Below are 27,043 nucleotides of genomic sequence, written 5' to 3' on the forward strand. Positions count from 1 at the left end.
TGTGAGTTCGAGACCAGCCTAGTCTACAGAGCTAGTTCCAGGACAGGCTCCAAAGCCACAGAGAAACCCTGTCTCGAAAAACAAACAAACAAACAAACAAACAAAAAACCCCAAATACAAAGTCACTTATCTTTGGTATCTATAAACTATGGAGGGATTATTTACAAATTTGCTGTACATTTAAGCAAAATACAAGGACTATGGAGGAAGAAGAAAGCCTCCAGCTTCCTGACTCGTATGCTCAAGCCCTGTCCTGAAGGAGAGCAGCCAAGCTCTGCCCTGCCTCCCTGAGCTGATGAAATGATTTGCTTTAAAAGACTTCTCTTTTTATCCTGCCCAGTCTTCACAATGAGTGCCCTGATTTCCAGAGGCACAGTCCAACAGCTTACTTGTTGCTTAAAGAAGGAAATGAAATCACCAGTGTTTGGACCCTAATGGGTTAAAAACAGTTTTTAGCCAGAGCCAGAAACCCTCAAGGGAACTCATGCAAGAAGCAGAATTCAGGCAGCAGGAAGCACGTGCATTCTTCCTTTCACTGGCTCTTCACGGTGACTGGAACGTAGGGGGAGACTGTGTCCCAGTGCATGCACTCACGTGTAATAGACACAGTGCAGGCAATGTAAATCAACATTCACCTTTACAAATGGTAGCACTAGAATTTTAATGGATGAATCTTATATACTATTACGTAGAACCAAAGTACCTATCTTTTTAAGCTTGAGGTCACCAAGATTTTTCTTTATTCTTTTGTAACAAAGCAATCTCACTAAGACAATAAATCCCTAAAAATAGGGTTAACTTGGAAACAGCCTAGCCAGTTGACAGCTGTTTTGAGATCATCCGAGGAGATGTGCAGCCGAGACACCATCCCCATGTTCTCTGCCTAAATTCTAAGTGACAAGAGCGTCGCCGCAGTCAGAACCTGATTCTGTGAGGTTCTGTTTTGTTGTGTCTACGCAGTGCTGTGGACTGGGAGTCTATTTAGAAAATAAAATCAATTAATAAAATGAATTAAGCAATGATGAGTTCTAAATTATTGGAAGAAACATAAAAAATAAATTTTTAAGTAAAAAAATAGGTGAGCTGAATGTTAAATGAGTGATTTTACCCCAGAACGGTTTTCCCAGTTCTCTCCATGCCCTCTAAGAATGACACGTCTGAAGATGACAGCTTCCGAGCAGGTAATATCTCACGCACGTTCTAAGGCTATTGCTCCTGGTGCTTAGGCGACTAATTAAACCTCCTGAAATCACATTTCAAACAGGAGCTGCTGCTGGCTTATTTCTCAACACAAACCCTGAGCGTGTGCCTTCCTTCCCAGGCTTTAGTCCATGATTGATCACTATTACAGCGGGTGCCATATTTTGCATTCTGCGGCATACAAGCATTAATCTTCGCTCACACTTCAATAGTAGAATTCATTAAAACCCATACTTTGAGTCTGGCACACATATAAGAAGATGTAACCACATAGGAATATGGTATTGTTATGACAAAACACAATTAATAAAACATAAAATGTGTTTTTTGAAATTATGGTTTTAATTTGCTACTGTAAGAAATACGCTCCAGAAATGCTGAGCGAGGTAACTTCCCAGGGGGGTGGTAACCCATTCCCTCCCTCCTCTCCATACTGAAGGATTATGATTAATACTAAATCTCCCCTTCTGGAAAAGGCCCTAGTAAATTTCTAAAACCAAATTTGAAGTACTGATAAGGATGGAGGCCCTACATTTGGAGTCTACTCTCTCTGGCTTACGAATCCCTATTTTGCCTTTCCTGGCCCCTCTTCTTCCTTAACATTATTACCCAGCAGGGGACAGAGCGCACAGAGTGGAGCCAGACAGAGGCGGCACGCACGAGTAGGGCCAGCTGCCCTGGCGACCCTGCATGCAGATGGCCTACATTTAGTGCAAGGAGCTCAGGGCACAGAAAAGCACCAGTGTGCCACTTGCATTAACCCATGTTTCAAGAGGCAACTGGAGAAGAGGACGGCAAACACAGGGCCTGTGGTGATGGACACGCGCCACTCTAAATTCATGCGAGAAGCCAGCAGAACGTGGTGTGGTCATGCAAATTGTGTGCACAGTCTTTTGCTTAATTCCCCAATCTTCATAAACAAATGTATGGGGGGAGGTTAGCAGAAGTAAAAACAGCATTAATGGGTTGCATATTAATATTTATGCTTTACTATATAAAGACCTTGCGTATATTATGACTCTGCCTTGCAAGCTGAATGAATAACTAATGTTACATTATGTATGGGTACATATTAAGCAGACATGTCTACACTTTCTTAGTTCGGGATATGATTAATGCAGCCTATCAGAAGCCAGATGGTGCAGAACCAGAGGCATCAATCAAAATGAAAAGACCACTGCGTGCTATCCACAATGAGGTTCTCACAAATGGAGATTCTGTTCACAGACCCTAACTGGTAATAGGCAGAAAACGCCAGGAACATAGCTGCACTGTCCCACTGGGATAAAAACTGGTAGCTGAGGCCCGGCTGTATAGAAAATCTGGTGTGGGCAAATTTAGCCTGGAGTACTCAGCACCAGAGCCGAGGAGGCCTGGACAAACCAACAGCCCATCCTTCAGCTTAAAAAAATGAAGCAGCAGCTTTTAAATTATTTTAATAATGTTAATGCTGATGACAGATTCTGTCAAACAGCTCCCATCTCCCATCTGATTTCGGATGGGACAGTGCCACACAGTAACAAAGCAGCTGCCACTGCCCGTCCAACATGGAAACTGGCATCTCACTTCTTTTGGATGGGCTTTATTATAAATAACCCCAAATGTTTCAGTGTTACTTTGTAGTCTTTTTCCATGAATCTATGGGCAACGGTTTGAGGCTGTTAGTGTTTAATCCTAATGACTATTTCTGGGGCAGTTGTAGAAAGGTGGCTGATGGACATTTCCTGTTTCTTTAAAGGCTTTACATCAGAACAAGTAGAGAAACACAAGATGCTTTGTCTCTGTAAAGGAATCACATGTGCTTAGAAAATGTTAAATGATCCCTATGCACTCTAGGATTTCACACATACACACAAGAAAATAAATACATAGGAACTGCCTCTCAATAGCCACTGGAATTCTAGTTTTGGGGACAGAGACGCATGTGCAAGCGAAGAGAAAATCCCAACTAATACAGCTTCTTCCAGAATGGTTCTATGGCAAAAACGTTGAGATACTTAAATGGTATTTAAAGTCACAAGAATAAAGGTTAGTAAAAGTGAAAAGCCTTAATGTGTTATATAAAGATATGCTCCCTGTAATATAAAAAATTATATTGTGACGAGCTCCACCTGCCAGGGACGGTCTGGAAGGAGAGCTGTCTTACTTTATGGTTCGGCAGCATCAGTGACAGAAGAACTGTACATACTAACACGGATAAGTCAGACGTGTGCATTTGCAGAGGTAAAAGCAATGACATCTCCTTCTGTCTTCACTGTGCAGTTCCGAAACAGGGCTGAATTTGTAACTTATGTAAGATATTTTTTTCAACTATCTTCTTCCATCCTAGGAGCATTTTCATATGAGCACTGGTATAGGTTCTGTGTAGACATAGGTTCTCAGCTGGGTGTCGCAGGGCCACATACATAACTGATCCCTGTATGTGACCTTAGCTAAATGACCCAGAGGTGATAGAACTGGTTTCTTTAAAGGCAAACATTTAAGATTTTCCTCCCTCTCTCCCTTCTTCCCCCTTCCAATAATGCAGCAGAGAGATGTAATTTTGTCTTGAAGATTATTTCCTTAGGGTAGATTTTTCAAAAGCTGAACTACTCTGCTAACTCATGTGAACTTTAAGTCTCCCTCTAAAATTAAGGTTTGCATCCTATACTGTATACTTTTTAACTTTACAGGGAGAACAATGATTTATAGCTATTTGAATTTATGTTGCTTCAGTTGTCAGCTAGCTTAGAAATTTTTCTGTGGCTACACATTTTCATTTTAAGTCTTATTGATACTCTAGAAAATATATGCTATCTATTCATTCAAATGATCAAATCATGGGGCTGGAAAGATGGCTCAGCAGTCAAGGGAGCTTCTTGTTCTTGCAAAGGACCCAAATTCCATTTTCATCACCCATGTCAAGTGCCTATAACTGTAACTCCAAAGGACCCAGCGCCCTCTTCTGGCCGCCAAGAGGACCTGCACTCGTGTGCATATGCCTCCGAACAGACATGCATAAACATACTCACATTATTTTAAAAAATATTTTATAAAAGAATCACAACATGCATTATTTTGGAATATTGAAATTCTCATTGCTTGAGAGCAAAAAGTTGTATTTCTTCAAAAATATTTATGCCTGGGCATGATGGCACCTTTAATACCAGTCCTTGGGAGGCAAAGGCAGGTAGGTGGATCTTTGTGAGTTCCAGGCCAGCCTTAGTCTACAAAGTGAGTTCCAGAACAGCTGGAGCTGTTACATAGAGAAACCTTATCTCGAAAAACTAATTATATATATATAAAGACTTTCCCTACTTCAGGCAGGTCTTTTCTGAAGCAACTTCAAATCATGCAACAGAATTAAATGCTCTGGCCCAATCAACAGTTTCTGGCTATGATTTCCCAGTATTAGGAGTGTTACATGGGAGCTGATCTTCCCAGGAAATAAGTCTTTGTTTCCTGGGTACAAAAACTAGGGCAGTTAGCATCTAAATGCTTTTGACTAATTTATGGAGCTGTTTCTATTTCAGTAAAGACCCCACAGGTAAGAAACACACATGACAAGAAAGGAAAGACTAGTAACTAGTAATGTACAAAAGAATAACAAGTGACCCCACAAAAAATATACAATTACACTGGTTTAGATACAACGTATAATTTAAGAACTAGGTGTAAACCCTGGACAGGAAGTTACTATCACAAACAACTGGGATTACTGAAATTCAGCATTGTTTATGTTAAAGATGGAAAAAAAATTGAAACACAAACAGAGATATCCATATCTCTGACAAAGTCACAGTCTTTTCAAAAGAAAGTGGTATTCACTACTTCCAGCGCTCCCTAAAGATAATGGTAGTGTATAAAAGGAAGAGGCCTGGACCCCTCCATGAGACTGACATGTGAGATTGAATACAGTGTCTGCCCCTTGTGTATGCCACATAAACCTGCTACCACTGAGTCCTTTATTTTTGTTCCTATGCATGTGTTGTATGTAGTATGTCTGTCTGTCTATATACCTACCTACCTTGTAGGTATCCCGTGTGGCATGGAACTTGCCATATAGACTGGGCTGTCTTAGAATTTACAAGATCTATCTCTGCCTCCTGATTGCTAGGATTACAGGTGTGCTGCCGCTAAGCCTGGCTGGGAACGTCTGAACTTCGGAACAGTTTACGCACTACCCTAAATCATAAGTAGTGTTTGGGATCACATATTTTTTTTCAGAAACTTTTAGTGTGTGTGTGTGTGTGTGTGTGTGTGTGTGTGTGTGTGTGCTTACCAGGGTGAGGCACGTGGAGGTCAGAGGACAACTTGTGGGACATAGCTTCCCTTCTATCATGTGGGTTCTAGGGCTTAGATCACCAGGGCTGGAGGCAAGCATCTCTCCTAGCTGAGCTGGCTGGCTGGTCTGAGGGATCACCTCTCACGGGAGGTAGGGCATGGGAACGAGGGCTAAGCGCTCTTACAGCACTGATGGTCACCGCTAACTGACAGGTGGTTTCTGCCACACCTTCACATTGCCACCTCACCACCCTGGGCCTAACCATAGTATTTGGGTGGTGATGGCAGCGGAGAGGCTGTCAGGAGGCAGACACTACCACCAGCTCAGCCCATCCTGGGCTTCCTGCCAGCAGAAAAGAGGCAGGTTACACATGCTGCATCTGACTCAGGATCACTCAGGTCTATAGCAGAGTTCCTTACATTTGTTCCACCTGCCACCCTTTTCCCTGAGAAACTGTCACATGACTCCAGGTATTTAGGTACATGAGAGAGGTCAACTGATAAAATGCTTACTAATGATAAATCAGAGAGAAATGTATTTTTAAGTAATTTGTGGTATATATGTAATTTTACTCTTCATTAAGGCTGAAAGCATATTTGCATAATAACAAAAGTGTGTGTTTATATATTTTGCATAAAGAATTAAATCTTGGCTGAGAGTTTGGCGCTATAGGATGCGAAACACCTTCAACATTTTTTAGTTGATTGATACTTTATGATCCTCAATGCTGAGAATGTTGTTTTGAATAAATCTGTAGCACAAAATAGCAGAAGTACATTTAGGGCAATTTTCAGAAATTACTGGGAATACCAAAATTAATTCTCTCTCTCTCTCACTATATATATATATATATGTATATATATATATATATGTACACACAGAGATATACGCATATGTGTATCTCTCTATATATATACATATTTGTGAAACTCAGAAAATTTTGAAATCAAACACTGTAACATAATACAATCTAAAGTTGTACCAATTTGAGATGTATTTGCTGAGCAATGATGGTAAGAGAATATTAAAAGTCACTGTTTTTTATGGTTAAAGTAATACATATGGATAAAGGCCAGACAATTAATATGTACAGTAAAAACACTGCAATCCACAGCATGGAGGAGCTCGGAACTAAGCTGAGTGGTTTCAGGCAGTGTTTGTTGACACCACGTGGTAAGATGGCACGAGCTGTACAAAGCAATGCGGCTGCAATGAAGTCATGAGATGCAACATGGACTAGTACATGAAACACAGTTTAGTTTGAATTAATTTTCTGTCACAGCACATTCAAGAAACTGTGTGTGTGTGTGTGTGCGCGCGCGTGTGTGTGTGTGTGTGTGTGTGTGCATAAGCTGGTGCACTTGTCCATGGCCAGACATATGGAGGCCAGAGTTTGATGTTAGGTGTGTTCATCTATCATTTCCCACCTCAGTTTTTGAACAAAATCTCTATCTGAATGTGGGCTTGCCATTTCAGTAGACTGGCTTGCCAGGAATCTTCTTGCTCTTTGCCCCACCTCTAGTAGGGGTCACATATGTTTGCTTCCATGCTTGGCTTTTTATACGTGCTCTGACAATGCCGACTCAGGTCTCTTGAGCCATCTCTAGCCTCTGGAAAACTTTTATTCTTGTCAATTTTTTCTTAAGCTCCAAACTCATTAGGCAACTGCAGTTTAAGAAGCTGCGGGCTCCACATGGAGCTGTGCATCATTCGGGCCACTATCACTTCTGCAGAGAGGATGCTTGCCCTTGGATCAAAGCCAGTAAACAGGACATTCACATTTAGTTTAGTAAAATCAAGGGCCTTATTGAAATGTTCCATCTTGTTTGCTAAAAGGTGGGGTATACTAGAGTTCTGGGCTCCAGAGTAAATGGAAATCAAGGGGCTCTCCAGACTGTAAATATTGGAAAGCCACATTATCTAGAAACAAAAATAAAAAAATAACAGTAGAGGGAAAAACACCTACAAAAGCCAAACACTGTGTGGTAAAGTGAAAGCCACACCAGACTAGGTGGCAGCTAATCTGAATTTAAGGTTCACATCTAACATTAAGTAGCCAACTGTGTGTGGGCCTCTATTTCAATACAATACAGAGCAAGAAGAGTGATGGGGCTGTGTTACACTGACCCCCTAAGCCCCCAGCCCATCGCAGAGCTTTTTAAAGACTCCAAATATATACTATGTTATTTTTACTGTATTTAATAAGCCACCAGCCACCAACACACCATATAAAACTAGTAATCATGCTTTGGATTATTCCTAGAATTCTTAGTACTGGGCATTTATTTATTTATTTTATTTACTTATATTTACCAATTAGACCAGGAACATGAACTATCTTCCTCTAAGTGGATGGCTGAACCACACACACACACTGGGTACAATATGTCAATGCACCTTCGTGCACAGCAGCACAATTCCAAGGAATTCTGAGGGCTCCCCCTGAACTCCCAGTCAACCACAGGCCTTTCTGACTGTCGCGTCATGGAGAATCTCAGTGCTACTCTCAACTGCCTTGTTTTCAAAAGCACCAGAAAAAACTGAATGGCTCAGAGAACCAGAACAATATTTTTATTTTTTTCATTAGATTTCCAGATGGCTAGATTTTGAAACTCTATTTTAAAGACCCTGGCGATGTTTCTGAGTTCTCAGTCACATGCTTCCTTTAATAACAGCTAGATTATCTCAGTGCTAATATTCCTTTCAAGATAAAGAAGCATAGTAATAAATATTTATTGATGGAGTTTACAATACTAATTACTATAACAAGGAATACTTATGGAGCCTGCTTTGCTTTCCAAGACTGTGCTTATCTCTTCAACAGACATTCTCTTGTTTAATCTCTATAATTATCTGTGGGGTAGGTACTGCTTTGTTGCTCCATTTTAGAGATGGGAAAGCCAAGCCTTAGAGAAGACGAGTTATGCATGCTGTGCACATAGCAAACCACAGGTTCAAAACCTGGGCACACTGCATCTCTACTATGCAGAACAGCTTCGGATTTTACTAATGTGAGTTTTTATGATGGAGTAGTCCATTATGCTGTTCAGTGTGCTCTCATAGAAGACTATGGAGCATGTAGTCTATTTAGAGACTCACCCCAAGGAACAGCCATCGCTCCTGAGTGATACACTTTCCATTAGCACAATGTAAGAGCTGTGCACTTAGGTATTTGCCTTCGCTTCCCAGAAGCCTAGGCTTTTATTCATAACTGTAGCTAGGACTCAGATTTGGTTAGCAATATAGCTATTATTATTATTACAATGCCTCACATTATCCAACCTGTCTTAAGACTCAGTGTACACCTGAAGATGACCTTGATCTTCTGATCCCGCTGCCTTCATCTTCCGAGTGCCCCGCCACATCTACTTCGTGCATACTGGGCAAGCTCTTTACCGACTGAGCTGCATCTCTGCCTATTAGTTTACTGCAGACTTTTAATATAAAGAATTCTAAGCTTTCTTTGGACAATAATGAAAATATTTTAAGTATTAAATGTCATGTGTTGGCCACACAGAATTCTTTTTTAATTATGATATTTTATGAGGCAGTGAACTTTAAAAGCAACATTAAACTCTGACTTGTCAGGAGAAAAGTTTGCTTTAACATACTGCTAGAGATTCTGTGAGTCATGTTAGTCTAGCATGAAGCTGGGAAACAGAAAAGACAAACAACTCAGAGTTGTCTAGGTGGGCAGCAAAGCATGGCTTTGAAGTCAGTTCTTCAGACTCTGTCTACCCATCTTCTAGAATGTCAATGAGTGATAATATTTGTATAAAAATAGATCATAAATTCAATGATAAAAGTTTCCTATATTGTTTATAAAACAGTATATGGCATACACGCACATGGGATTCCCTAGAGTTTTCAGGGGAAACTCAAATTGTCCAGTAACATCAAACAGTTGTAATATTTTTATATGTATTACATCTGAAATCAAATATGTATAATTCAAATGTCAGGGAGATCTTAGCTATAGGTAATACTGTTCCGTAGATTTCTCACTGGAAATTTAAAATGATTCAATATGACCAAGTATTTCTACTATGTCTATGTGTATGTCATTTCAAATTAAATACACACTTTTCAGATGTTAGTAAAACTTTTAAATATGGATATTATTATTGTGCAATATTGTGAACATTTCTCCTCTCTTTCTGCCTCCTTTTTTCTCTCGTAGAGAACACACTAACCCTCTATCCCTCATACCTCAGCCACTGCAAGGTGATGGGTTCTGCATTCTCAGACCTTGAGGTAAAAACCTTCACTGGGTCAGGCACAATTCAGGGAAGTAAATGTAGCCCAAGTCAATTTCATTGAATAATAAAATTTCAGTTAGCTTTTCTAGAACATAGATCTCTCTTCCTCATTTTTGACAAAGTGAGGACCAGCAACAGTTATTTTGGTATCTCCAAGGAGGTGAGCCCAACAGTTGTATTATCAACGAGTGATCCTCAATACCAAGATACCACACAGAACAAAATGCCTCATCAAGTGAGGCATGCTGGTGCCTGTGACTTCAGAGTCAACTCTTGCTTAAAGCAGAAACAACCATGATAGTCTGTTAAGAAATCTGATCAATTATAAATATAAAGCATCACCGCTTATTAAGAGCACATGTTGATTATTTACAATAAAGTTCTAAATAAAACATTGAATAAGACAATTAAGTTCCTAAAGGAGGAGTGACATCATCAGACTGAGTAGATACACTCAGGACTGCCATCTGAACAGTATCAGTAGAGATCAGTTGTACTTGAGGGGCAGAGAGCAGCACTGCCACACAGGGGTGAGGCAGGATAACCAGGGAAAGTGATAAGATTTAGGGCAAGTCCAGAGCAGTCAGCAAAGGAGTGGACTGCGCATGTAGGAGAGGCTGAAGCTTGAGTGATCAGTAAAAAAACTTTATATGAAGCAATTTGCATAAATTCTTCTTTTTAGAACATTCAGGAACAAATCAACATTATATACATGTATAGGACCCGAGCATCAACACATTGTAAGGCACCTGAGAGGATTCTAATCAGCTATTAAGGCTAAAAATTCCTGGAGCACAGGGAGCATCTTGCCACTCTGAGGAGTCTATAGCCTCTTTACATAGCTGCAGAGGAGAACAAAAGTACTTTATAAGTTATTACATATAATTTTATATAAAATGGAATAGGAAAGATGGAATTTAAATTTGGAATATCAGAGTTGTCTATATAAGCCTTTAACTTTCTTGCATCAGTGTGGACCACAAAAGTGGAAGATAAAGGTGAAATGCATGGCTCAGATATTCACATCAATAATAACCAAGTAAGAAGTCAGACCTTTAAAAAGCATTTTGCTCCATCCTGAACCATACTCTTCCCCAGGAAATCATCATCCTCATTCACACTGAACATCTACAATCTGTTGACATCTCATGAATCCAGAAGGGACACAGACCTTGCCAACACGGCCCCTATCCTCGGAGAGTTCACAGCATGAGAATGGGAAGCAGAGCCTGGGGGGAAACAGGGAAGCAGAGCCTGGGGGGAAACAGGGAAGCAGAGCCTGGGGGGAAACAGGGAAGCAGAGCCTGGGGGGAAACAGGGAGAGCCCCTGGAACCCTGGGAGCAGGTGAAAGCACAGGGAAATGGGGCAACTTTCAGAAGGCAGAGCTGACTGAATTAGAAAAGATATAACACAGACCATGTCAACAGAAGCTTCCAGAAATAAAAAGTGGGGCACGCAGACATGGAGAAAGCAGAGTAGGAGAGGACATAATTTGGCAAGAGAGGTATAAGAAGATAGGAGGTCAGGTGCTACTAGTGGGGCTGGAGAAATAAATGGCTCAGTGGTTAAGAGTGTTTACTTCTGCAGCAGAGCACCCAGGTTTGGTTATGAGCACCCATGTGCTAGCTCACAAACATCTACAAATTCTTTCAGGGGATCCAATTCCTTCTTGTAGCCTCTACATGTACCTACATTATACATGGTGCACAGAAGTTCATGCAAGCACACACACACACACACACACACACACACACACACACACACTAAGAAACAGGAATCTTTTCTTAAAATTTACAAAAGAAGTTACTAGCTGGGGCTTTGTTCTGTAAATGACGTAGGGCCATGAGGTATTTTACAATGGAGACAAACATGATCTGGACAACAGGTTACGAGTCTCTGTTTGTGAAAGCAGTGGAAGAGTGGGCTGGGTTTGGGAGAGATCATTGAGAAGGGAACAGAAATACTGGTTTGAGAGAGGAGAAGGTCACACGAACACCGTCAATGGCTGACACAATGGCAAGGACACAAAGAGGAGGAGGTCAGATCTGGGACAGAGAATAACTCGGAATGATTTCTGCTTGGTGCTCTTTGGTGAGATGATACACAGCACACGTGAGCCAGTGCTTCACTGAGGAGCCTGGCCGTATACCTGGACAGAGGTACCACATTTGAGTGGATGCTCTCAAGTTTGCTGTATGGATGCCGGGATTTGTGGGAGCTGGTACAGTGATAATGGCCAGCAGAATCAGAGAAAGAGAGAGAGACAGAGAGAGAGAGAGAGAGAGAGAGAGAGAGAGAGAGAGAGAGAGAGAGAGAGTTCAATGAAGAGAAATCTAAAAAAGAGAAGGGAAGACCCCCTGGTGGCATGTGTTAAGACTCTTATCACCTGAATTTTATGAAACTTACAGACTTAGCTAAGTGTTTCACTACCTTGAGGGAAGTTTTAAGTACAAATCTCATAGATTCAGACATTATTATGAAAACACAGGTTGGAAAAGATCTTCCATTCAAGAATAAAGAACATTTTGCTCCATGTAAAAATGAACACATTTGAATTCCCACTGCCAAATCTAGGTTCAAACGTCTCCAGTACAAAAAAGGGGGTCAAGTAAATTAACCATCAGTCTAGAGACCTAGCTCAGCTCCCCTAGACCTCAAGTGTTAGTGGCTGCTGGCCTTCAGGGCACTCATTTGGTGACAGCCTGGGAGCAGGATAAATCTGCTGTCCTAAGCCTCACCTCAGGAACAGGTGGCGTTTAACAGGAGACACTAGCTTCGCCTCAATTTTGAGAGCAAACTTTCAGGTTTTGACCTTATCTTTTCCAAGAAAGTAAAAGGTGATTGTGGAATCAGATACACACATTGGCAAATGGACCTGTGGTAAATGGACCTCTGTGATAGACTAAAGTGAACTCCAGCCATATTTGGCACTCACAGGGGGAGAACAGCAGTCTTCCCACAGGGCCCCGGGAGAGGTCTGGTTGTGCTGGGATGGGCAGGTTCAGACAACTCCGGCCCACTCCACTGTGATTAAGGCACTAGAGAAGAGCTGTCATAGAGTCGGGTTATGCCAGCTAATCTCATGTTAGCTGAGCTATGTGACCCTCAGCATGCCACTACCTTATGTACCATCCACACATCTGCCAGTCTTCTCTTACGTAGTCCTACTTGTTAATGTTTATAAAAACACTCCACATTTTTATTTCATGTCTCTTTTTAAAGTAACTACATCAGTATTGTGTCCTTTTAAAATTGTAAAAGATTGAAAGAGATACCTATGTCATATAGAAATATTGAAATACATGTCATCAAGTTAAATGAAGTCTATTGCAAATGGCTGTGAAAGAATCTGAAACTCAAACCCGGCTTAAAGGAGCAGAGCCCATGTTGTAAAGAAGATGCTCTTCAGGCCATTTCCTGTGATTCTGGAAGAAGACGTCAACTCCTTCAAGCTCAAGTCCAAGTAAGGAATTCATAGTACTGCAAAACAGAAGCCTTTAACACTTTATCCTCCCTAGAGAGGAAATATACTCAGCAATAGTCCAAGAATGCATTTGTTGTAAAAATCACAATAAAAATGTAAACCCCCAAAGGTAAGATGAATATAAAGCCTGTGTAATTCTTATTAGTATCCTATGCAGACTATGTAGAATAATACATAGGGACCTTTGGGAAAAATTTCTCAGGGGCAATATTTCGATAAACCCTTTCAATGTAAGATTTTTGGTTTTATGAGTAAAGATTCTTAAATGTTTAACCTAAGTTCCAGAGGACTCGTTTACTGATAAAATGAAATCAAGCATTTTGTGAAAAGGTCAATGTATGTAGGGGACTTGGGGTAATATGGGAATAAGACCACAGAACCCCAAGGTCTATGGCTGCTGGATCTGCTACCCAGGAAGGACTAAGAGTCCTACAATGCTCTGCTTAGGCTTTGGAGGAGGAAACAGATGACTGTTTCTCCAGCAACTCAGATTCACTCAGCACTTCCCATTTGCCACTGTGCTAGGTATGGGGAATGAGATTCAGCAGGAGCACAATCACGTTCTGATAACTCTATTGTACTAGCAATCATATTTATTGACAACGTACTGTACAGTAAGTATCAGTGGTGGGTTAGCACCCTCGTTCGTTGTAGTAACAGCTATTTACTAGGCAGCTGCTATGTGCTGTGCACTATTGTACTTTATCCATTGACAGTCCTCTCAATAGCAAACTTCATGGATTCATTCTTAGTTACTTTGCTATTGTTGGGATGAGACACCATTGAGACCAAGGCAACCTATAAAAGAAATATTGATTGGGGCTCACGGTTCTAGATGGTTAGAGTACATGACCATCATGGCAGGGAGTATGGCAGCAGGCAGGCATATATGGTGCAGGAGAAGTAGCCGAAAGCTTATATACTGATTCATAGGCATGAAGCAGAGAGAGAGCTAACTGGAAATGGCATGGGCTTTTGAAAACTCAAAGTCCGCTCCACCAGTGATATGCCTTCTTCAACAAGGCCATACCTAATCCTTCCTAAAGAGTTTCACTAACTGGGGACCAAGCACTCAAAGCAGAACACTCAAAGATACACTTTCCCTGCATGGGTTAGAATCTCTCATCTTGATGTGCACCACTCGAACAAGCAACATCTCTTATCTTTCACGGCACTGTATAAATTCATGGTGAGACATGGAAGAGACAGCATGGTGGCGTGAAACAGAACGGTGCTCTCGTTTTATAGAGGAAGAAATGTAGGTGAAGAGCTTGCATCTTGTCAATATCACGTAGCTAGTATGTGTAAGAGTCAGAGGCTTGTAACATGGAGATAGCTATCTACAACTAAACACCAAATCTTATTTTTAGGGTTATTTATAATACTGAGAAGATACACTCACAAGAGTAAAAGAAAAGATTAAAAAAGTTAGTTGACACAGTGTGTCAAGTGTGAGGAAATAAGCTCTAGCTCTGCTAGAAATATGACAGAGAGAATCGAGTAGAGTGGGCACCTGATGATACCAACAATGACTTAAAATGCACACATCTAACCGCCAGACATGCTTCTAGTGCTTTCTTACAGGTAGGTAATGGTGGTACAGGCATGGGATGGCATATTTACAAGATTCTATGGTACAACACTTTAAGATTAAAGGACCAGAAACCACTCCAAGATATGTCGATAAGAGTACTCTTAAATACATATGGTCAACATCTGGTCTGGAATATATTGCTACTTTTTGCAAGAAGAATGTGACTGTTCTTTACGTAATGATCAAAACAATCTCCATGATACACTGTAAAGTGAAAAAAAGAAATATAGGCATTTGTAGTGCTTTAATGTTTAAATTTTAAAAAGCATGTATCTATATTGCAAAATAACTCTAGAAGCATCCACACAAAACCAGAAACAACTGTTGCCTTTGGAGAGGGGCCTAGGAGCCTGCAGGAAAGGACCAGCAGGGAGACTTTCTTTGAATATGGTGTGGGTACATGTACTGTCTGTTTTATAACTGAAAACGAAAAACCATCTTCGTACAGTCTCCCACAGCAGAGCGTATGCACGATGACTCACCCTCCTGAGCTGTCGCCATATCCCCACGGTGTGCCCCCCACAGAGCCCCAAACCAGAACGAGAGGACTGAATTTCAGCACGGCATATGCTGTGGGATGAGGAGGAAACACCCTGCATTCTAAGGTATGAATTATGCTCTTCACAGTAAGAAATAAACTACCCTGAGTTCAGGTCTTCTCCCAGTGGAAGGCGAGGAAATGTAAGTCAGGGTCCCAATTCTCAGGACCTCACAGTACAATAAGGTGGACATGCGACAAAGGAAAAATAAATACAAAGTAATCCTTGCTGCCACCTCACTCTATGTCCTGTAGGACTTCAAGCATCACACCTGCTCTGTCAAGAAAGAAGAGCATGTAGTGCCAGATAGCAGAGACACACAAGTTACAGCTGCAGGAGAAAATCTTCCTTGTGTATTAGACAAGATCTGAAAGAGGTAAAACTAATGTGGGCCTTGAAGGATGAGTAAGTATTCAACAGGGCGAGAATACCCATTCTTTCCTGGATAGCAGCAGCAATGTGAACCCAAGGGCCCTGTTTGTCCGCTCTCACCAGGGAAGATGGACACAGTGTGAGTGCTCATGGTACTCTCTCCCGTGGAAGAGGAATCCAGATATGACGCCCTGTGCTGCAGAGCTCAGAAATGACACAGAGGAGGGCAACAAGCCAGGTCATCTAAGCAACTCTGTTGGAAAATATTAATAAAACAGGAATCTGAGCTATGACCAGGGAAAGAGAACCAGACTGCAGGGCAAGAAAATGAGGACAAGAGAAAAGAGAAGGAAACTAGTTAGTAATGGGAAGAGAGGGTGGGAGGCAGAGACCCCAACCACTGTTACACTGCTTAAAGCTTCAAGTTTACACTGAATTATAACAACAAATAAAATACTAAAAACAAATAAGTAGCTTTAAGAAGCCAAAATTAAGTTAGAGAATTTTATTTCCCACAAAATAGCTAGACTATTATACTTGCCAGTGATTTAAGATGGAATACACTTGTGCAAAGGACCTCGGTCTTTACAATTCTCATATTTTCATTTGTATTCAGATACATCTAGAGGTTTGAGCAAAGAATACTGCATAAAAATTTTTTAAGTAAAAAGTACTTTTAAAAAGAGATACATTTAAGCCTTAAAAGGTACCAATAGACTAAATGCTGGAAACAGAAACCCTTCACCATCATTAGCACCAGTTGGGAACTTATTTCTTCTCAGATGTTGAAACTCAATGTTCTCCGAATTCAAGAGAAAACTATGGAAGCTGCATATAGTGTAAGCCCAGTACTTGTGATGCTAAGGCAGGAGGATTGCCAGAAGTTCCAGACCAGGCTGGGCTACAGAGTGAGACTCTGTTTCTACTTCTACACTCTCCATAAGAGTATTAAATATACATTTCAAAAAGTACCATAAATGCTTACTGTAACTATGTCTTCTTAATACTGTAAAAACAAACAGGCCCCAGAGGGACTGAGAAATTGGCCCACGGGAATACTTCCTATTCCCAACCAATTCTCTGTGGACAGAATTCTGCCAATGGTTTCATGCGACTCAGAATCTAACCTCAAAGGTAACAATCACTTAATGTGGCCCACAAATGAGGCCTTTCAGTCACTTAATGATGTGATGTGGAAGAGGAATTGGGCCTGGGGAGTCCCTTCCCCCCACAGATCAACCCAGACACCACCAATCACAGGGCTCTTCAGAGCCTCCCTGCAGCCAAGCGAGTGCAAGCCAAGTCAGCAGCAAGCCCCTTACTTCTCCAGAGTGGACCATGGGGGTGTCGCCAGCAGACATTTGCAATACATCTCAATAAAACAAGCAGCTAAAAATAAGCCACTAATTTTAGTTTATGATAAGCTGCACTTCTTAGAAACAGTGTACTATCCTTAGAGAGGTAGTTAAAATTCTTCTTTTTTGAAAATATGATATGAACACTTTTAAATTTCTCTTTATATTTTCAAGCAACTTAAAATATTTTTTTTTCCAGGTAGACAGTGTTTGCACACGCCTTTAATCACAGCACTCCGGAGGCTGCTGAGACAGGCGTCTGTGAGTTCAAGGTCAGTGAGTTCCAGGACAGGCTCCAAAGCTGTGTAGAAAAACCCTGTCTTAAAAAAACAAAACAACCAAAAACGAAAGAAAAAAGATTTTTCCAGGTTAATATGTTTCCATAAATTTCGTGAGAGACTGAGCTTAGTGAGTTGTTTTCTTAAATAAACAAGTAAATATCTGATAAGCTGTGTCTGACCATTGTCGCCTCGGGGCTCTGGTCATGGAGAAAGACACATCCTGTAGGCAGGAAATGAAATGAAGGGAAGGTCTGACAGTTTTTTTTTTTTTCGAAGATTGATTGACCAATTTTTTTTTTTTGATTGATTGATTTTTTTTTTTAGATAGGGTTTCCCTGTGTAACAGTCCTGGCTGTGGGGGAAGGGATGTGCACGTGTGTGTGGTGTCTGTGGAGACCAAAGGGGGCACTGGAACCCCTGGAGCCCCTGGAGCTGGAGTTCAGGTGGCTGTAAACAACACGACATGAGGGCAGAGGGCAAGCGCTAGTGTGAGCAGCAGGAGGCAGGCCCAGGAGAAGGAGGAAGTCAGACAGTGCACTATGGGAGCTATGGGAGCTATGGGAGCTGCAAAGCCAAGAGTGGTCAAGAGCCGCTGACTAGTTCTGTGCACCTACCTTCTGCGGCATGCCAGCTCCCGGACCCAGCGGGAGCCTATTTCCTCTGCCCAAGCTGATTTTGAATTATTCAGGCTAGGGGACCTGTCCTGTCTCTTATTCCTGTTTATACCTCTGTGTGGACTGAGATTTGGGGTTGAGGAGAGAGAAGGAAGAAGGTCTCCCTCAGTCCTGAATGTAAGTTGTGTTTATCAACCACCTCTTAGAGGACTGGTTACAGCCAATCTCCACTTATTTGTGCCACACAAGTAATGGGCATATACTCTGGAGCAAGGCTTCCAGAAAGTCTAGCTATGTGGCCTATAGTAGTTACTTAACCTCTCTGTTCCAGGGTCCTCACCGGTGGGACAAGGTACAAGAAGTCTAACCTTCTTGTTATGTGTGATCCAGAATGTATGTGGAGGTCAAGGGCAATGTTTTGGAGTCAGCTCTCTCCCTCCACGTGTAAAAGGATTCTGGGGATTGAACTCAGGCTGCCGGGTTTGTGTAGCAAGCACCTTTCCCTGCTGAGCCATCCCACTAGCTGAAGAGCACTCTCTTTCAGGGGCTACTACTGTGAAGTCTGAATAAGTCACGCGTATACAAAGCTCTGAGAGAGACGCCAGCTACACGGTGGGCCTTTAATGGTTGTTTTAATATAACCCACGCCATAATAAAGATCTCTTTGGTGCTCATTCTCACTGTAAATTCTCAGGCTAACTGGTAGACCTGTGGTCCCAGGGTTCAGCATTTTTAGCAGCATCATGATCGCTGTCCTGTGCTCTACTTGTACCTACCGATCCCTGCAGCTGCAGTGGCCAAATGAACTGGACGGACATGGAAAACATAATGTTCAAATTCAATATTCCATTTAAAGGAAAATATACACAAATAATACCAAAGTTAGGCTCAAGGAAACATGACCTGCAACTTAAATGGGATGTTGTTAAAAGAAAGCCAGAGCTGTTGGATTAGGTTAGCAGGGATGAGACACCGTGAAAGCAGGAAACCACTGAGCTATGGATGCAGATGTGGTGACAATCACAAGGCTATCTCCAGAAGGAAGGCATTTTAATAAATGGAAGTCGATTTTATATTCAAAGGGTTGTTTGTGTGGGCTTTATTCTGTGGCCAGATTGTTTGTTTGTCTTTAAAGGGAAATTGAGGGGATGTATTTAATTTTTTCTTAAGGTTTCACATCCTTATATTCTGAGGCCACAACCTGAGTGTAACTTTTGTGTAAGGATGTGTGCCAATGTAACAGTAAGGAAATGCTGTCAATTAGACATTTATTCAAAATCTCCTGATATTTAGCAACATCCGTCAAATTACTTTAAAAGCACTTTTGTCTTTGCCAAAGATGGAAAATAGAGTCACATGCACAAATGGCTTTGGGCAATCTGCTACAGTACTGTTTTAAGCACGGCATCGACACACCAGATCAATAACTTGTTTCTTTATCTGCACATGCCATGAGAAATCTGGCGACCATAGAGTGCCGGATCAATTAAAAACTGAATTCGCTATTTCCAGACAGCAGATAGCTCGAGGGTCTGTAGGGCCAGCAGGCAGGGATCCAAATCCCATCTCTCTCTGGAAGCACAGCTCACAGCACCCGGATGCTGTGTTATGTTGAGCATGGGGGAGGGAGTGAGGACTGACAGAGCAGTGAATGCTTCCTTCAGTTGGAGGCAGCCATCAATCCTCAGGCAGCAGGAGCTGGGCACAAGATTTCTGCTGTTCTGCATCTCTACGGCATCTGATTAATGGACATCACCACAGGGCATCTGAGCCAAGACTATACATTTGCTTACAAGGTATGATGCAAGTATTTATGAAACTGACGTCACCAAGATTCCTAACCTCTTATGGAAGAAAGGACACAGCCCAAGACTGTTGGTGAGGACTTCCCCTGGATACTTCTGCTCAAAGCAGAACTGCTAAAATTTCACCTCATTGATGGGGGAGAGTCTTCTGTTCTGTGTTAATTTCATTGGTTAAATAAAGAGACTGCCTTGGCCCTTTAATAGGACATAAAATTAGGTAGGCAGAGTAAACAGAACAGAACGCTGGGAGAAAGAAGCTGAGTCAAGGAGTCGCCATGATTCTTCTATCAGACACAGTCGCAGGTTAAGATCTTCCCTGGTAAGACACCCCGTGGTGTTACAGGGATATTAGAAATGGGTTAGATCGATATGTAAGAGCTAGCCAAAAAGAGGCTGGAACGGGCCAGGCAGTGTTTAAAAGAATACAGTTCCCGTGCAATTATTTCGGGTAAAGCTAGCCGGGTGGCGGGACGCAGCCCGGCCGCTCCTAATTACAACACCTCATATTTTAATTTTTTATTGTATTATTTTATATAATAACTTTATTATATAAAACTTCACCAAGCACTAGTAGATAAGATTCCCAGACATGTTTGTATAAACATGTTCTTAACGTAAGTCTTGGAAAGTGTGGGTTACTGAAATAAATTTTTGTATTTATTTTTGTATTGAAAAAAATCATGCTGGGGTGTGATGAGAAATTGCTCAGTGGTTAAGAGCTCTGGTTGTTTGACTGGATCCAATTCTCAGAACCCATAACGGGGCTCACATGTTCTCTTCTGGCCTCCACAGTCACTGCGTGCACATGTTACACAGACATACATGTAGGTAAAAACATATACACATACAGTAACATAATAAACTAAAACCTCTTGGGCTGAGCTCAGTGGATAAAGTTCTTGACATGCAAGGGTGTGGAATACAGTAGATTCTCCAGGGCCCATATAAAGCTAGGGAGATGTGCTGACTGCCTGAAATACAGACTTTGTGGATTGCTGGTAAACTGGCTGGCCAGACCAGCTGGAATAGGCCAGCTTCAGGTTCAGTGAGAGACCCTGCCTCATCAACTTTGGCTCTTCACGTTTGTGCACACATGTGCCCATACACATGAAAACACGCATACATAGACTCACAAATAAAATGTACCAATACATCATTATAATTACCTCATGTTAGGCTTGGAGTAATCTTTCGTTTTTTTTTTTTTTTTTTTTTTGGAAGTAGGCAGGCGGGCAGTGTACCAGGAGCGAGCTAAGGACCTTGTGCATACTTGGAGACAACTGTACCAGTGAGCTAGCTAATGAGCTCCTGAAGTAATCTTCCCATATGTGTATATGTGTGCACATACACACATAAATGTGGGTATGCCTAGGTGAGGTACATGTGCACATGGGTCAACTAAAGCTCAACAAGGGCTGTCTACCTTTATTGACTTTTGAGAATTAGTCTCCCACTGGTCTAGAGGTCACCAAATAGGCTAGTTGGTAGTGAGCTGATGTGGGAGTCTTCTGTTTTATTTTGATTTCATTGGTTAAATAAAGAAACTGCCTTGGCCCTTTGATAGGACAGAAAATTAGGTAGGCGGAGTAGACAGAACAGAATGCTGGGAGAAAGAAGCCAAGTAAGGCAGTCGCCATGCTTCTCCAACCCCAGACGGATGTAGGCTAGAATCCTTCCCGGTAAGACACCATCTCGTGGTGCTACACAGATATTAGAAATGGGTTAGATCAATATGTAAGAGCTAGCCTAGCCAATAAGAGCCTAGAACTAATGGGCCAAGCAGTGTTTAAAAGAATACAGTTTCCGTGTAATTATTTCGGGGCATAAGCCAGCCAGGTGGCCGGGAGCAGGGCGGCAGGAATACAACCCGCAGCTCCCTCAACAGTGAGCCCCAGCATGGGTATTAAAAGTGAATGCTACCATACCCATTTTTCTTTGACTTGGGTTTTGGGAATTGAACTCAGGTCCTTACACTTAGACAGTAACCATTTTATCAACTGAGTGAGGTATTTACCAGCCCTCAAACAGTCTTTATGATGAAAACACAATAATTTAAAAAGAAAATGTTCATATGTTTCACAGTACCTGACTTATAAATAACTGGTGTGGGCCATACTGGTCAACACGCTTCATCTCTTATGCTCACATCTGCATTCCTCATCTCACTGCTCACACACATCCCAATATTCCTTATGGTAACATCTCACCTACTCAAACCACTCCTAAAAGGCCTTGAGACAAGTACATTCCCCACCCCCACAGCACCAGTGTTTCCAAAAATAGAATATATGCATCCCCATTGTTTTCAAACAAAGTGTGTATCTCATGATATAAACGAATCCTAATGATTAACCCTGGGGTTGTTAAAATGTATTAGGTATCTGAGTCCTGGGGTCTAAATTGAGTGGTCCTGGACAGCTGTACCTTCAGAGGTCCTATTAACAGACGCTAGTCTTTATGTCCACTCTTGCTTTTCCTCCTAGAGCTCTGGATTACTGAAGCAATAACTAGCCTTTTCTAATTTGCTGTTGGAGTTGACTTTGTGGACTGGGCAAGCAGGCATGTATACTGGTTAGGGTGGATTTAAACAAAAGAATGGACTGTTAGTGGATGAGGGACCAAAGGTAAAATGAGAGGGTCGTGGTGTGTGGGGGTGGGGGTGGGGGTGGGGGAGAGGGGGTGGATTTAAACTGTCCTCTGAGCAGTCTTGGCCACATTGGATCTTCAGCCAAGATCACTGCATAAGCAAGATCCTGATTTATAAACAAACATTCGTGCTCATCTTCCTTCTGTTTGGAACTGAAGTTGTCAAGTGCACTCACACGCAGCTATTTTCTGAGATACACAAATTTGTTTGCAATTTTACGAAATAAATATAAAAATAATAGCCATCACCAAAAGACAAAGAAAAGGCTCACTCCAACAAATGCAGATGATGTACAGTGATTTTTTTCCTGAAGCATTCCCATTAGCTTATGTCTATGTCTATAAAAAAAACTCTTAACACAGCTATCTGCTAAAGAATAGATAAGATGTGCCTCACAAAACCTAGAGAGTGCTACAGCAACAACACATTGCAGACGCCTTAGTGGGGACAGATTAATCCACTCAGATTAACTGCTTTAGAATTTACTCAGCTCTGTAGCTGTTCAAAGCTGCTACAGATCTGCACCGAGTTTTCTAACTTTTTCCTTCAAAGTGGTTTCATATTTTATCATGACTTTTTTACATTAGCAGATTATAAACATCTGTGTTTAACTAATAAACCTAGATTTCCCTTGAACACATAAATTCCGATAAAATCTAAAAAGAAAAAGAAAGGCAAAGAGAAAGAAAAAGAGAAATGCATCTTTTATGTGCATAATATTTTCTTCAGGATAAAGATATACTGCACATGTTAACTGACATGCATTTAGTAGGAATATTCTAATTATAGCCTGCCTAACTTACCTGTGGCTTACAGAAAGGAAAAACTCAATTCTGGATTGACACTACATGCCCTGGAAGGCCCGCAGGTGGGAAATCTCTCCTGGCAGTTAGTATGCTGTTTTCAGAAACCAGAAGCTTCAGTTATCAAAATAGCAGAGGGCAAAAATGGATAAAATATAAACAGATTCTTTGCTATTTTGGGGGCTGACTTTCCTGATATTCCTTCACTTAGAACAGATAAAGAGAGTATGTATTGGTCAAAACTGTTTAAGTGGTCTTTTAGAAAGTTATTACTGTAAAATCCTTGACAACGACCTCTTTAAGAGGGAGAAACAATGGTCCAAAATGAAAGCGCTCCAGGTCCCCAGTCACAATTTCAGGTTGAGAAATGTTTCCCAACATCTATTTAGGTGCACACATTGCTGTTCAGCTTTGTTTGCTTTTGCAATAGCATTTAAGAGAAAACTGAGAGACCATTTACCACCTACACAAAAGCTTTAGGGTGTGATTAAGAAACGAGCTTGGCCTCACTGAAACAGCAAGTTTGTTTAACCTGGTGACTTTCCTACGTCTGGGCTGAGGCAGGAGCAGCCTGGCTGTGGGGAAGGGGGGAGAGTGACAGAAGAGCAAACACACCTGACTCACAGAGACGAGGCTGGAACACTAACTACTCTTTGTAATGACAACTCTTTTAGCACTTACCAGTAGGCAAGGCTATCATTTCCCTGACCCTCTGTAATTTGGGATGAAATCCCAGGAAATGACGTCAGCTGAGGCCCGGCAGCTTCACTTCTGAGCTCACTCAGCATAATGGACCCACTGAAACGCTGAGTTTTTCTTCTTCGGCACACAAGGACATCAAGGGAAAAATGAACAGTGAAAGCCTGGCCAGAGAGAAGAATATGAGCACATTCACTCTCATGACCTGGCCGACGTTTATTTTAGTCTCCCATCTCAAGGATTCTGGAAAGTTTCAATCATATAGAAAAATACACAGAAGAACAAACCCCCACAAAGCCGTCACTCAGGTTCCATAATTGTCAACACATGGTCCAGCTGACTTCATGCACCGTATCCTCTCCTTGGAAGTTTTTAAAAGCAGTTTCTAGACAAGCTATGTTTTATTCTGTGTAAGGTTTCATTTACAATACACATGTATATTTTTCTAAAGATCACTCCAGAAATCTCATTGAGCATGAGATATTTGAATCAACTTTAATCATATCTTGTAAAACATTTTACACTCAAAGCTATCTACCTAGAAAACTGATTTGTCTGGCTGTAATTGGATAATTAAAATGACAAAGTAGTGTGAAACACAAGTCCCTATTATCTATTTATGGTAGGGGGAGAAACACACTCTCAGATTGAGAAGACAGTACATGATCATGTCTTCCTATGTTTTTAGTCTTTGTGTACATTACAATAAATGATGAAGGAAAAATAGTGTCATTAAAATTTGTCAGCATAGACCTTAGAGTCTTAGAGGAGGTTACTAAAGGGCTGGAGCTGCCTCCAACACCCCTGCCCTTCTCTACAAACATATGCAATAAAAGAGAATGCCAACAGACCAACTTTTATGGGCTTAAAATCATTTCTCTAGCAGGCTAGCTCCTTATAATAATTTATTGCTAATCCGAGAACAGAGATCAAAAGGAATTCCTTCTAGCATTTCTAGTTGATTCTTCATCGCCAATGACTAATTTGTAGGGGAATGAAGTCCTCACAAGATGAAGCCAAATTCATCTGAGGTGACTTTGATACAACGTCACAAAGGATATGAAGAGGAAGTCAGTAGGGGCTACAGATGGCTAGGCTCCATTAAGAGTTTTAATAAAAGAATAAAGGAATTTCCCTCATCTGTGAATTTTAAAAATGATAGAAGATGCAAATATTCAGAAACTCACGGGAAACCTTTGATTTGCAAGGCTTTTGGAAATTTGTTGTTCTTAAATGCTAACAACAGTCATTAGTGCACTTATGCCAATTAAACAGCATCGTGGAGGGGGCAACACTCCCCACAGCAGTCTGGGGGTCTTGGGCCACCGCTGTCACACAACTATTATATCACCTTCCCACCGCACTTCCAGATGTTATTGGCTCCCAGGCTCTTTTAAACCAACCCCTCCTTTCTGCAAAGTAACTGACTGAAGCCGGAAAACATTCCTCTGAAATAATAGTTTTGGGGGTCACATATCTCCACAAAGCATAAACACTTCCCTTAGAATCTACTGGTGCTAAAGTCAATTAGCCCCTTGTTACACTAGAAATTCTAAGTTCTTTGAGGTTCCATCAACTGCTGGCGCACTCATTTTGTCTCTTGAGTCTAGACATCTCTCTATTCTCAACCGAGCAATGAGGTTTTTACATTAGTTATTTTGGCAGGATGAATAACTTCACACCGCGTCTGCCTACAAGTTCATATAGATAAAAACTCAGATTTATAGTAGCATTTTAATTGCGTGACTTGTTTGTTTCCTTTTGAAATCACCTCAAATTAACAGATTTATTGAAACATTTCATCTACAGATTTTTCATACAAGCCTCAGAAAACCTGTGATGTGTTGCTCTATGAAGATATAGAACACTAGGAGTTCTAATATTGGCCCCAAACACATGATTTTTTAACTTAAAAATATATTTTTTATTTTATGTGTATGAGTATTCTGACTGCATGTATGTTTATGCACCACTTGTGTGCAGTGCCTGCGGAGGCCAGATGCGGGCTCTGAATGACTTGGGGTAGGAGATACAGATAGTTGTGAGCCACTGTGTAGGCACTGGGAATTGAACCAGAGCGATCAATGCTCTTAACCACCAAGGCATCTCCCTAACCCTTGATGTTTGCACTTTTCCCAGGAGACCTTACCTTTAACAAAGATGGGGTTGAAATGTTTCAAGGTGAAAATGCAACTGAAGTTCTTAAAATGCAGGGGTGAAAAGTTTGGGCACAAACTCAACAGGAATGGCTCTGGGTCTTTCCCCAGCAGCAGAAGGGAGCACAGGAGCCCTTGCATCTTGGGCTTCTGCCTTGCTAGTCTTGAAAAGGGCATTCCAGATATCAGGCCCTGTGCTGCTGCTTGTACACATTATTTGATACATGGTACATATTAGAACAATGAAGAATCAAGACTTGAAAGCAAATGTTTCAACTGTCACTAGCCATTCCAAAACCTGCCTCACTCTCCATAGTATTTCAAAAGAGAACATCAATAAACTAAAACAGTAACCACTACTTCCATCTCAAGAGAACACTTGAACTGTCTCTGCAGGATCTGACACTTCACCAAGAGTGATGGCTGGACTTGCTTTGGGGTAGTGCTGGGAAGTGAGCCCAGGGCTTCTTGCATGCTGGGAAAGGGCTCTTCCACAGAGCAACAGCTCTAGAACCCTGTAACTAAGATCTAATTTGAAAAAAAAAATGTAAGCAATTCAGTTCAGAAATAGAAATTTTGTTTAATTTAGAAGGCACTTTAAAATAGGAATATAAATATACCTGGTCATGCATTTCAAAATCGTCACAAACCAGTGAAAACTGTGCTATCCATTTAGAAAGATCCAGGTCTGGGAGGCATCACAGCCATGCCCTTCCCTCCATTTCCTGGAAGAGGGATTGTCAGCAGACGCTCTAATCATAAACACACTAATCACACGCTTCTCTTACCTTGTGATCGTATGGATTGTAGGAGTGAAACACCCGAGACAGATCTTTTGTCCTTTGCTTTTTCTGTGGAAGAAAAACCACAAATACTTGAGTTGACAGGTAGCAAAAAATACATGTATGTGTGTGTGCATTTTTATCTATAAATAGACAATTACTCTGGGCAAATGGATACCAGTCAACTG

General features: G+C 41.3%; 1 protein-coding gene across 3 annotated transcripts in view; it reads right to left on the reverse strand.

Moving 5' to 3' along the window:
• The window catches only part of Cdkal1 (CDK5 regulatory subunit associated protein 1 like 1), a 549,403-nt gene that overhangs the window by 115,087 nt on the left and 407,273 nt on the right, over window positions 1-27,043 (reverse strand). For all 3 annotated transcript variants that reach the window (XM_013349127.2, XM_026783099.1, XM_013349128.1), the window contains one exon: window positions 26,862-26,924. In XM_013349127.2, coding sequence (XP_013204581.2) covers window positions 26,862-26,924 — 63 coding nt within the window. The remainder of the gene's footprint in view (window positions 1-26,861; window positions 26,925-27,043) is intronic.

This window comes from Microtus ochrogaster, chromosome 16 (assembly GCF_000317375.1).
Source record: "Microtus ochrogaster isolate Prairie Vole_2 chromosome 16, MicOch1.0, whole genome shotgun sequence".
Lineage (NCBI taxonomy): Eukaryota > Metazoa > Chordata > Mammalia > Rodentia > Cricetidae > Microtus > Microtus ochrogaster.